General features: G+C 37.6%; 1 protein-coding gene across 3 annotated transcripts in view; it reads right to left on the bottom strand.

Moving 5' to 3' along the window:
• ZMYND11 (zinc finger MYND-type containing 11) overlaps positions 1 to 13,074 on the bottom strand; it is a 106,303-nt gene that overhangs the window by 57,498 nt on the left and 35,731 nt on the right. For all 3 annotated transcript variants that reach the window (XM_071734765.1, XM_071734764.1, XM_071734767.1), the window contains exon 2: positions 1,889 to 2,023. In XM_071734765.1, the coding sequence (XP_071590866.1) occupies positions 1,889 to 2,004 (116 nt within the window). In that variant the 5' untranslated portion in view covers positions 2,005 to 2,023. The remainder of the gene's footprint in view (positions 1 to 1,888; positions 2,024 to 13,074) is intronic.

The raw sequence follows: 13,074 nt of genomic DNA, 5'->3' as shown, positions 1-13,074 counted from the left end.
ATTCTGACACCCTGTTATTTTCACAATGTTATTTTGAATATGAAATAATATGTACACTCATTTATCTCTGTTAATCAAAGGTCTTTATCTTTTCCTTGTGAAGTCACCTTATTAGAAACATCATATAATTGTAACTAGATCACTGTTCATCACTCTTGCCACTGATGTGCATGTGGAGCATTTACAGTGTCCAAGCTCTTTTTGGATCACTTTGTGCTAACATGTTGGACATCTTTCTCAAAGTACTAGGGCTGCCTGTATCTCTGTTTAGCTACTTGTTTTTCTTCTGATTAGAGATGATTCATACAATAAGGATCTAGATTGGTTTTTTTTTTAAATCAAACTATCCTTCAGTTATCAAGAGGAGTATTTATTTTTCTAGTATCTGTCTAATTTTCTCAAACATGTTTGTAACAATAGGATTTGTCTTGACTAACTTCATAGCTAAATATTATACACACCATCTTAAAACAGGCATCTCTCATAAGAGTGGGATGAAAACTCAGCTAAACATGCTTGTCTCCCTTTTTTACATATAAAAAAGAGCATAAATAGCTAACGAACTCAACAAAGTATACGCTGAAGCAAGTAATCTGAAATGTTAAAATGGAAAGTGTATAGAATTAGTTTACCCCTTTGTCTCTTTGGATATCTGATACAAATATACACCATACTTTAAACCATTCTGAAACTCACTGTAACCTCACAAACAAAATTCCCCAGAATATAAAAACTCTCAAAAGGGTGATTATAGTCACCTTCTCATTTGGAACTCGATCTCTGGGAAGGTGCTTTTCAATTTAATGGTGTATCTTTTGTTTGTTTGTTTGTTTTAGGAGATATGTAAACACTAATTCATCTGGGCTATAATGCTTTTTTTTTTTTTTTTTTTTCTCTACTTTATTGTTCACTATGTTTGGAGAACCTGAACTGTTACAATCCTTATACTTAGGAAGACAATTTCACCTGTCACTTGCACCCCAGAGCTTTCAGACTCTGTCAGTTGACCACATTATAATGATTTTCACTTTGTTAGTCACCTGCACTGTTTAAAATCCTCCCCTTTAGAGGTCTCTGACCTCATTACCAGTTCACATTGGTTCTGGCAACTGAAGAGTTGCCGACTGGTTACTTTTGCTCTTTTAAATTATTCATATTGACTACTTTGACAAACGTGATGTACATGTTGGCCTGGAAATGCAGACAAAGCAGAGAGGCACAAAACCTCCCACAGTTTTTATTTTAGTAGCTGTTCCAAATAATCTTAAAAGCTATTTTAATATGTAAACCTTTTGAACTGTTGCAAGCTACACAGAACAAAGTATATCTATCTCTCTGTGTACACAACACCTAATGAATTTTGAAGAATATTTTTATATTAACAATAGTGTTAGGCATTGGTGATAATAATTTCGTGTCTTCTTTAATAGCATCTTGTGTCCGTCTCAGCAAATGTGGGTTCTTATTTGTTTGAGCAACAAAATACTTCAATTTCATGATTATGTTTTCTTTTGGGAAAAGATTTTTCTACTGGCGTATCACATTTTCCTAAAGAATTAAATTATTTACAGATTGCATTGTGGTTTTCTCCTTACTGTTAGATCTATTTCTTGTATTTTGACCAGCTCTGACATACTAAACTTCAATATTTCCTACAGTTGCTTACACAAAACAAATACAGGGTAAGATCTTGATTCAATAGATTAAGCCTCAGTTTAGGATCCTTAGAGGCTCAGTTTGATAATTTTTTTCATAATTAGATAATCAGTAACACAGACATGCATGTATCTCTTTTCACAGTCTCTCCCATTGTTTACCATCTCTGTTTCCCAGGGCCTTTAATAGCATCAACTTTTCCCCAAGATTTTTCTTTAAATGAATCACTTACTTTGTAATACGGTCAATGTTAGCAATTTGCTTCTGGTTCCGGATTATTTCAATAGCTGCCCAAAGATGCTGGATAGCCTTTGTATCTGCCTGGCGTCTCTTCGTTAGGCGTGCCATGACCTGCTTACTTGGTCAGCTGCAGCCAATAAATAAATAAAAATAAAAAAACATCAAAAAGTTAATGATGAATTATGAAATGGATCAGATTATGATCACATTGAAACAAATACGGTTACAAGGAAAACGCTGTTAACCTATAGCAATTCAATCTGTGTAGAGCAACTGTACTGTAAAATTTGTATACGGTTTCTGGATGCTTAAAGAGCATTAAAAGCAAAAAAAAAGTAGTCTACAAGAACCCCTTTCACATGGCACAATCTATACAGAAGACAAAAGGCGACCGATAAAAATTATCAAGTCAATAGCAAATGAATCAATTTATCAAACTGGTTGCAAAAAGTCACTTAGCTCACATCTCAGTTCCCTAACATTTAGTAAAAAAGAAGAAGCTACCCTGGACAGAAGCCTCCACAGCCTCCTGCACTACCTGAAACCCTTAAAAAGGGTGAGTGGTACTTGACTACATCACAGTATAACCATGAGTTCTGACACAGCAAAAAAGCTGGACACATAATTTAGTATACAATATAGTTCCAGAAGTATTACTTTCATAATTTTATAATGTTAAACTATTTTAAAAAATACATTCTGTGTCCACAAACTAGAAGTATGTTTTCATGTATGAGAATTATAAAAAAAAAATAATATTTTGGAGCAATTCCATTTCCTGTATCATGCTGAAACCCAACAGGACCAAAGTGCTTCTGATGGCATTTACCCATCTAACCAACCCTGAACAGGAACATAATGAGCATCTGGCTTTGTTTACAAATTTTCCAAAAGCTGGAGGCAATGCATACAGATAAGCCATAAATTGCCTACAGTTCCACTACAGGCACAGAATCCCTTTTTAAAAGCTTAATGATGCATTTTGATCACTAAATAACTTTCTTCCAGTGCCACCACTTTCTCAATGAAAAAAATGACTGATTTATGACTATAGGTCTATAATTTATTTTAGAGCTCTGTCCTCAGAATGAACCCTCTGGTATGCACATGGATACTTTCAACTAGCAGAATATTAAATTCAGTAAGTCGAAATAATTTAAAAAATGCATGAACACTACACCATCTGTACAATGTTAAAGATGGGGATTCAAGTATTAAAAGTACCCCTCCTCCCAAATTCAGAAAATTTAAATAGATTTTAGTATTCTACCAGTTGCAGGAATGCAATTTTCAAGTCCACGGGACCTAGAGGTACTTGTCAAAGAGGACTGGCAAGTTTCTGATGCTCAGCAATGCTCACTAATTCTACAGGTGTAATGAAATAAAGTACAACACTACTATTAAAGAGAAGAAATCTCTGAACAGTGTTATACTGAACATTTTGTAGGCTACTTAAAAAAAAATTATATGAATTCATATGTGCACGGTCAGACGCAATTGCATTTTATGTGTGAGGCACCACTTGCTGCCAGAGATAGAAGAGAGGGGCAGAAATAGAGCAGGACTCACTGAGACATGATGTGGTCACAAATCAATCCCATGTTTTCTCCTATAGAAACCCCTTCCCACTGGGATTTAAGGCAAGGGCAACTAGATGGATCTCCCAGAAAAGAAAGGCCAAGAATATGTTTCTGATGGAAGGATAAGAGGGGATATGACAGACATCCAGCCTAGAGTGACCATCAGTAGATGGCATCGCCAAAGAATGATTCAAAAAAAGAAAGACTCCAAGGGAACAGGGGGAAAAGACCCTGCATCCCCAGGGGTTCCTTTGTATTCATTTCACAGAACATGAAGATACTAAAAGTAACCACCACCCCTGATTTGTAAAAGAAAGATATGATATTTTTTTTTTATTTAATTCTTAAAAAAAAAAGACTTCTAAAATACAAAAAAGGATTAGATACTAGCATTGTCAGTCTTCACAGCTCTACTGTCTTAGAAAAAAAACCTCCCTTCCTAATGCAGAACTAACTACAAGTGATATAATTCCTTTTATTCTGGTTCTCTAAAAAGTATCTGCTTTAAGAGCTGTTGGCTGATACAGCAGTTGACAGGCTGGACACAGAGCCTCTTACACAGTATCATATTTACATGTGAGGATCAAGGAGGAAACACTCATCCTTCTCAACCCTGATAACAGCTTAAAACAACAGGCCAGTTCTCAGTTTATTTTGTAGTAAATGAAGAAGGTTTTGTTATCCCAACTACTTTTAAAATAACCATTATTTCTGGCAGCCTGGCATATGGCTGCCTGTGTGAGAGCTGCACTTAGCATGCCTGGCAGAGAGGGAAGGAGATGAATTTCTCTCACACCTCTGCAACGCATGGGCCAAGGACCCTGGGGAACCCATCTGCTGCCTCACTGTGGCTCCATGTCCCAAGCCATGGAAAAGGTTGACCTCTGGGGCTAAAGAATCCCCCCTTGTGTTTCCAGGGTGGGAGAAGAAGCCCCATGTCTGAGACATGGAGAAGGAGTATGAAGGATGGCTGTAAGAATTAAAATTTCCTGAAGCCCTGTGGCTGCAGAGCTGCAACTAAGATGGTCATCATGAGCAGAGAAAGGTGTCTATCTGCAAAGGCCCTACAGACTACCCATTTCCTTTGGAGGGCTTTTTTTGGAACAGATTTCCTGACCACTACCCTGCCCCCTCCATACCACGCTTTCTTGGCTTGAAGTATGCAAGCCCTATGCCCTGTGCCAGAACTAACTCCAACCCACAGTATGGGCATGCACCTCCCAGGCCCCAGACACTACAGAAAGGTCACTCCATGGGACCAGGACTAGACCTACATGGTAATAACCTCCCAAAAACACAGCTGATGCAGGTGTCAGCCCAAACTGCTCCCTCCTGACTGGCTCCTTGCTCCCCACCACGACTCACACAGACACAGCCATGGCTCTTCCAGCCCTCTTTGTCTGGAAATAAAAGCAGTAAGAATTCTTACACACGGGACACAGCAGTCACATGTGTTCCTCTTTTTTTTCTACGATACAATAATTTTAGCAGGTGTTCTGCTTTCAAAGAACGTACGTTTCCTTTTTGCAACTTTGGTTTACTATTTAAGAGCACTTTTGTTAAACCCAAGATTTGACACTCCATTATTGAAACAGCAATTCTTATAAACCACAATTCCAAAAATAAAACATATATATTTTCTTTCTTCCCCAAAAGCCTAGACTATTTTAGCATTATTTTCATCTTTTAATTGCATGGTGTAGAAGAAACACAAAGAGCCTTTTGTGTTAAGATTAAAGGATTGTGGCATATTGCTTGCTGTTCATTACATTGTTCATCACTCTTCCTCCATAGCAAAACTAACCACAACATTTCACTCCCTGCATTCCTGCAAAAATGTAAGCAGTTTTCTACATTGTTATAAAATCTGAGAGACAACTTGTATCAAACTGGTGATAGTTTATAAAATGCTTTATAGTGCTACTTCCCGGCGACGGAAATTGCTCTCAGAGCTCCAACATTCACAATTTACTCATGCAAATAATAGTTTAAAGTTCAGTGGGAGACATATTAGATTCTTAAACCTTATCACTCCTGATTATCTGCTTATAATTTTGTGCACAAACATACACACAAACCCTATGGAGAAGAAGCATAAACATCTACTGCATATGAGTATGTATTTGAATCTATGGCTTAGAAGTTAAATACCAAAAAGGTTGATTCATCCATGCAGTGTTTTAAAGAAGTCAGAACTCCAGAGGCTCTTAAAAAATACAATACTGAAATGTACATTTACATATAAATGCTTGAAGATGTTTGACATCCCCCTCTTCTGTTACAATATTTATTATTTAATATTTATTTCAGTATCTTGGAAAGAAAAACTAAAAGCTGAGGTAAACACCAATTTCTCACTTGTGATTTGGCTCCCAGCATTGTTGTTTAACTATGCTATCCCCTGTCCATACAAAATTTTTTGCTTCATGCCATTTCTGTCATGTCTGGTGGCAATTTTATAGTGGGATGCATCTTTTTATTGAAAGTTTGTTGAATGATGGCTACAAATCTAAGGATTTATATCAGCAGCATGTGTCTTTGGTTTTGTAGACATCCACGAGACATGCAGAACATAAGAAGGTCTCTACCAACAAAAGAGATTCTGTGTGGATGATGTACCAGCTCACATATTTCCCTCACAGGGTCCATCATTTACACAAGGCCCAAAGCAAACAATTTATCTTCTCAATTTTCAGCTCTCTAACTGTTCCTCAGAGCAATATGAGCAAAGTTTTACTATATTTTATATTTTAAATCCCTCTTGAATGTTCTATGCACAATGTTTCCAAGAATATACCACTTTATTGTACACAACTTTCCTAAAGAACTACAAGTTGCCCACATTTCTTGCAGGCAGGCTCGACAAACTGCACTTTTCCTTGTGAATACACAGAGGACAAGGGCACAGTTTATCTACTCAAAGCTCATAGCAAAGTGTGCATTGCCATGTAGTGGGCAATGTTACAGCAGAGGCAAACCAGACTTACTGCCAAAACAGCAAGGCTAATAGTTTGTTAGACACATACTTGCCCAAATCAAATGCTGTACTGCTGCAAAATAAAAATCATCTTGCAGCATGTCTGGGGATTTAGTCCAAGGAACCTGACCTGTTTCTTGCATCCAATTTAGCTGATACTATCAGGTACTAAGTTTAGCTAGAAACTCTACAGACTGAAACAACTGAAAGGTAGTCAAATCTTGCCATGTTTTAGCTGTTTAATACCACTGCTCAAGCAAAATTTGATCCCTCTGAAAATTTAACTAATGATCTCGAGTTTGCACTGCAGCAGACGGTGCTGCAGTTGGGTGCTGCTGCTCTGATGGGAGCTGCTAATTAAGAGCTGACAAGTAGTAGCTTGTTAAATCTTCTGTTCCTACTTCACTCTAAGTGAGGCTACCTGTGGTGCTTGTACCTTCCAGTGAAAAGTCAAACAGGTTGAACTTCATCTCTGCTATTAGCCACCATTTGGCTGTGATTTGGTATGCAGTTAATTGCAATGGAAAATCAGTGTAAGAAGCTGATCCTTGCCACTGCTCAGCTGCTAGTTTCTGCCTTTCATCCCTGAATCCCTGGGGCTTGCTATTATTTCTTCAGCACCACATGGTCAAAAGATTTCAGACTCAACAGGAGGAAGAAGCTAGGCTTAATCCTAGTTTTTTGCTGCTTTCATGCTGTGAGCCTGGTGGAGTTTGGGTGGTTAGCAAACTTGGACACAGACACAGCTTTGTATTTATTTGCACGTTGTAATATGGGCTCAAGTATTTATCAAAGTTTAACTTCTTATAGTAAGCATAAACTGTATATTTAATCAGCAAAAGTAGGTCCGAATGTTTATTGACTTGTTCTTGTATTAAATAGGAGTTTCCTGTTAGCATTAAGAGTACAAATTTGACAGGTGATGTAGAGTTTCGGTCCCTGGATTTTATACAGGTCTGGAGTTCTGCAAGTTTATAGTTTACAATTTAACGTGCCCTGTAGAAGTGCAATTCATCACCACTTAGTGGGAAGGTAAACTCCTTGGTCTTCCCCTCCCAGAATAAGGGAGAGCAAAAGTTATAACTACCATTTTTTTACATATGGAAGGAGCATATGAAAATATTTTGACTGAGCAGCAGTGAAGCTCATGCATGGTAGGAAAAACAACAGACCTAACTTTAGGTCTTGAGAGAGGTTCTCCTCCCCCTCTACTCTGCCCTGGTGAGGCCCATCTGGAATATTGTGTCCAGTTCTGGGCCCATGAGTTCAAGAAGGACTGGGAACTGCTTTAAAGAGTCCATCACAGAGCAACCAAGATGATTAGAGGGGTGGAACATCTCCTTTATAAGGAAAGGCTGAAGAAGCTGAGTCTACAGCTTGGAGGAGACTGAGAGGCAACTTCATTAATGTTTATAAATATGTAAAGGGCGAGTGCCAGGAGGATGATGCCAGGGTGGTCCAATGATAAGACAAGGGGCAACGGATGAAAGCTGGAGTGTAGGAGTTTCTGTGTAAACATAGGGAAAACCTTTTTCACTGTGAGAGTGACAGAGCACTGGAACAGGCTGCCCAGGGAGGTTGTGGAGTCTCCTTCTCTGGAGACATTCAAAACACACTTGGATGTGTTCCTATGTGACCTCCTGTAGGTGACCCTGCTCTGGCAGGGGGTTGGACTCCATGATCTGATCTTTTGAGGTCCCTTTCAATCCCTAACATTCTGTGATTCTGTGATTCTTCCAGACCTAGCAATACAAAAATGCAGGGAGTAGCTGCTAGGGTGAAGACAGCTTTTGGCAAAAGTAACCCCGGATTTGGTTTACCATGCACTTGTCTTCCTCAGCATGCAATATTACAAATGTAATTTAGGATAAGGTGGGCACCTGGTAGCAGGAGACCATAATTTTCAAGAGTCTAGATTATCAGAAGTACTGATTTTGCATACAAAGTGATTTTCAAATGTTTAAGAATCAGCAAGCATTTTGTGTCATTAGATATTTATTCTGGACTTAATCCCAGTCCACTTAAATCAACAAATGCTGACTTTCCAGGGTTTTGGAGTAAACTTTCAATTGCTGACTGTTCTTCCACATTCTCCTCAAGCATGAAAAAAAGCTTGCATGTGAAATTTCTTTGTTAACTAAGCTACACTCAGAAAGTTAGACTATGAATTCATAAAAGCTACTGAATTCCTCAGTGTACCTTTTTGTAATGAGAGATTAGTTTGTGCTGTAACGCTGTAACTTTGGAAGACATTAAATTACAGAAAAATTTTGGATGTTGATTGTGTGTCGTTCCTCATGAAAACCTTTTCATTTCATTGTTAGATTAAGATGCACACGTTCTATTTAAAGGAGATGTTTATTAGCATATTTATCCTAAATATTTAATATGTGCAAGTGAAATAATTGTGCTGTAATGCACAGACTCACATTTTGCATTTCCTAATTACTAGGTTTGTAACCTTGACATTGTGCAATATTTTGATTAAGATTTTGCATAGCTCCATAAATTGAAGACAGAAAATAGGACCCCACAAATACAAAACTGTAGTATTATACTTCTTTCTGTCTTCAGTTAATTTTTTTTTCCAACTTTGGTATGCAGAATACAAGAAAGCTTTTGCTATTACCTTGTGCCATTCCAAGATGGCAGTGAGCCACTGTAGAAATCAGAGCCAAGGACAGTACAAAATTAAAAGCCCCAAGAAAACTTTTACTACACATACATATAAGCTCTATTTTAATCCTGGGTACTTCATTTATTTAATTTATATTTTTATTTCGTTCAAAATTATTCAGTAAGTGTCCTTCACTGAGGCTAAGGTCTATGATACTTGAAACTCAGACATTCTGAATCATCAGTGAACAAGTAGTAGAACTCTTTCTTTTTCTTTTGAAACCAAATATGAACTTTCTTGTTTAATTAACTCACCCTGCTATTGAGATCCTGACACAAATGTTGTGGCGCCATCCCAAAAGAGAATTTCTAATAAAGTGGAAGTGTAGGTCGGTGTAAATGGAGTATAACAAAACCTGAGACATCAACAACAGCTGCTGAGAAAGACAGAATAATAGCCATACACCCCAAACAGAGGCTGTTACAGTGGTTTTGTTTGTTACCTAACACAGATACATGTACAAGGCTAAAATGGAATCGTGTATTCTGCTGCCCCTCCAGCCAACTCCAGTCAGGAATTTCACAGACAATAGCAAATGCCATTCTAAAAACTGGAAGGAAACTCCCCTTTGTTCCCATCTGGCAGAAATCACTGAACAAAACTTTATCTAGGAAAGTAAGCCTAGAGAAGAGAAGAACACAACTGCCAGAGTAAGTAATATTGTCAAGAGGGATGAAAGCAAAGAGCCAAATCTGTTACTAGCAATGTAGCTCTCAACCTCTATTTTTTTTGTAATGCTCATGTTTTACTCCAGGTAATGCTGATAGTTAGGTGAAGCACGAAATACATTTTCTGCTAAAGACTTGTCTCAATACAATTTTTTATGTGTTACAGGTTCACATTCATATTTAAAAATAAGCAGTATTTTCCTTAGTTTTTCAACTTTTAATAGGTACATGGAGAATATAGTTTTTTATAGTAACAAAATTAGCAGTCAAATAGTAATATCAAGAACCACATGAGATTTTGTTAACATGAGAAAATATCACCACTGAGAATGTATATGCTGTTAATACATTTAGCAAACTTCTGAATAAATGCAATTTCAATTAGAAAAATCAATTTAGGGGGGTTTGGCTATGGCTTAGTTAATGAATTTAAGCTGCGTTACATAAAAGGTTTACACAATGGAGCTTGCACTAGTATAATTTGCTTTAAAAATGCAGCTCTTGTAAAGTGATGCAACTTTCTGATGAAGACAAGCCTTGGCTGTCATAGTAACAAAGCCCCATATTTCCAAGATGATGATACACTAGTGTTAGTGAATGAAGTTCATCTCCAGCCATGAAGTTCACCCCCAGAAGACTACTCATCTTTGCTCAAAAAATTTTTCCATACAAAAGGCAGCCCAACTGGACTAACTTCAACATCACCAAATAATGGATGGCTCGTACAAAGTGTAGAAGATCATGCAACACATTCCTTATCCCCCCTATCATGTCTGAAAAATAATGAATTCTCTTCACATTTGTTTATTTAGGGAGTTATTAAAAATAATACCAGCACCCAAGTTGCTACCAGCAATGCTGCTCTGGGTCCCCTGCATGGGGGACACATGGACATAGGGGACACAGACACATGGACATACAAGCAAGTCACACATGCATGCCTTGATAGAAAAGGCTTGAACTAACATATTTTATCTTCCATTTGCCACAGACTAAGAGCATGAGGAAGGTCAGATACAGAAGATTAAGTGACACGTGGAGACAGGATCATCTTCCAGACCCACAGTGCACTCTAATAGAGGCTTTCTGTGGTTTAACTACACCTACTACCAAATTCCGTATTTTCCAAAGCAGCCTAAAGCTAAACCACATAAAGATATTTGAGGAGAATCCGTGGAAGGAGTTAACACCTAATGAGCTGTCTGAGTTATTTCCCCATGTTGACAAGCCCTGAGTAAATAGATGTTTCCTGTCCACTCACTTGGCTGTAGGAGCAGAAATGAATAATGCAGCTATGCACCATGACAGGCTCCAAAGCTCACTTAGTCGTAAAATAAGGAAAACCGTGGCCAAAGAGGGTTGACAGAGAGGGCCAGAATTTAGGGTTGGATGATAAATAGATGCCACTTTGATTCTAAAAATCTCTGCAGTAAAAGTGAGAGATGGAAGACATCTTAGAAAATGCTAAGAAATGTAAATGAGAAGAGTATCTCCTCCAAAAGCAAGCTTTTGATCATCGTCTGCTTTTTTGTTCTGAAAGCTAAGGAGCTTGGTTATTCTGTAAGCCTCAGCTAAACTGATGCAATTCATTTCTCAATCAGTAAGGTATAATAAATAAGGTATGATGACATAAATAAATTATTTTTCATGGCATACTGGCAGCAAATGTAATTCTGCATAAAGTCAGTTTCGCAATGAACAATAACAGATACATTTTCACTGGCAAAGAATTAGGAATGTATGGAAAAGAGCTAAATAATGAAAAAATGTAAATTCATTGTAGATTATGTAAGCTATATGGTAAAATAAGGAGTTGATGTTGACTTTTTGCAGTGTAACATGAGATTCCAAATTTTTTCTTTTTCTCTGAACTACACACAACTGACAGTATCTTTATAATACAAATTGTGATTCTGCTGCAAGCAAAAAGAGTTAAACCTTAGATGTTTGTAAAAACTATTCCTCCACCCCACCAGGCTGTATTTTTATTGACAAAAGGCAGCTGAATCAATTTTTGTTGCTTCTTAACAGAACCAAAGACTGCCTGAACTTGTGTCATTCAAAGCTATTCTCTTTGGCCTCTCCCTCTCTATACATAAAAGCACAACTGCACAACTTCTAAAACTGCTCAGGCATTGAATTATTTGAAATTCAGCATGTCATGGTTCGACCACTTTCCTCCAGAAGTCAGGCCATGAGCAGTGTTAGCCCATAGAAGACTTTTTCTTGCCAAGTTATCTCTGAGAAAGTTGATACTATATGAAGAAAACAAGTGCAATTCTGAACCAACTAAGGTTTCCAAATTGAAGTTTCTTCCAACCCAAAATGCCTGTGCTCACCCTTGGAAACCTTTAGAAATATGCTCAGAACTTACAGAGTTAAGAATACATTGATCTGTAATGCAGGTAAGATGAGCCAAAGGTAAACACTGCCAAAGCTTGCAGGCTTTTAGAGCATTAATCAAAAGAAACTTTAAGGCAGGGAGAGGATCAAATTGTAAAATCTGATCTTTAGATCCTGCTTCGGAAATTCAAGGCGAATGTCAGAAATAATGGACCACGAAATTTCATGCAATGCTCCCCCAGCTGTGGAACAGTTCATCAAAACAAGAGCAACAGAAAGAATAATATATTGTAGAACTGGAAGCCTTTCCCCAGGTCCTTGCCTTGCTTGGTTTTCTTCTCTCTGCATTTCAGAGAGTGTATTTCCTGGCTTAAAAGTAGACTCTGAAGTATATTCAGAGCATTTGCTCTCCCTTCCATAGGCAGTACCCAAACTCACTAATTATGTGCATTCAAATAAAGTTTTCCTCTCATTCTGCCCTAAGCCAAGTCTATCATCACTCCTTCGTAAAGGCTTAATCCCTGTGCATTTGGAAGATCCATTCTGTGCTTTTCTTCCATTGACACTTCAATTTATTTTTTTTTAATATACTTTTAAAGCAGGTAATCTATTTTGTTTGCACGTTCTTCCTTCAGATTGCCCTCAACTCTCCCCCTTGAACATTCATGTCTGGGCAAGGAGGAACCTTGCCTGAAGTACAATTTACAGACACGTGAGAACAGCAGTTTTCAAGAAGACCAATGTAAAGTGATAAACAACAGCATTTATAACTACACAAGTTCTTAAGTGGAAAACAGCTGCATATAATCATGACCCTTTTCTTTTTATCTTTGCTGCAAGGGCTGATAAGTTAGAAGTGGAAAAATCATAAAGAATAAGTTTCAAACCCACAAACTTTATAAAGGGGAACTTTAAATGCCAAACAAAATATTA

Source organism: Heliangelus exortis, chromosome 2, assembly GCF_036169615.1.
Source record: "Heliangelus exortis chromosome 2, bHelExo1.hap1, whole genome shotgun sequence".
NCBI lineage: Eukaryota > Metazoa > Chordata > Aves > Apodiformes > Trochilidae > Heliangelus > Heliangelus exortis.
Note: the sequence above shows the minus strand (reverse complement) of the source record. Positions and strands in the feature narration are given on the sequence as shown.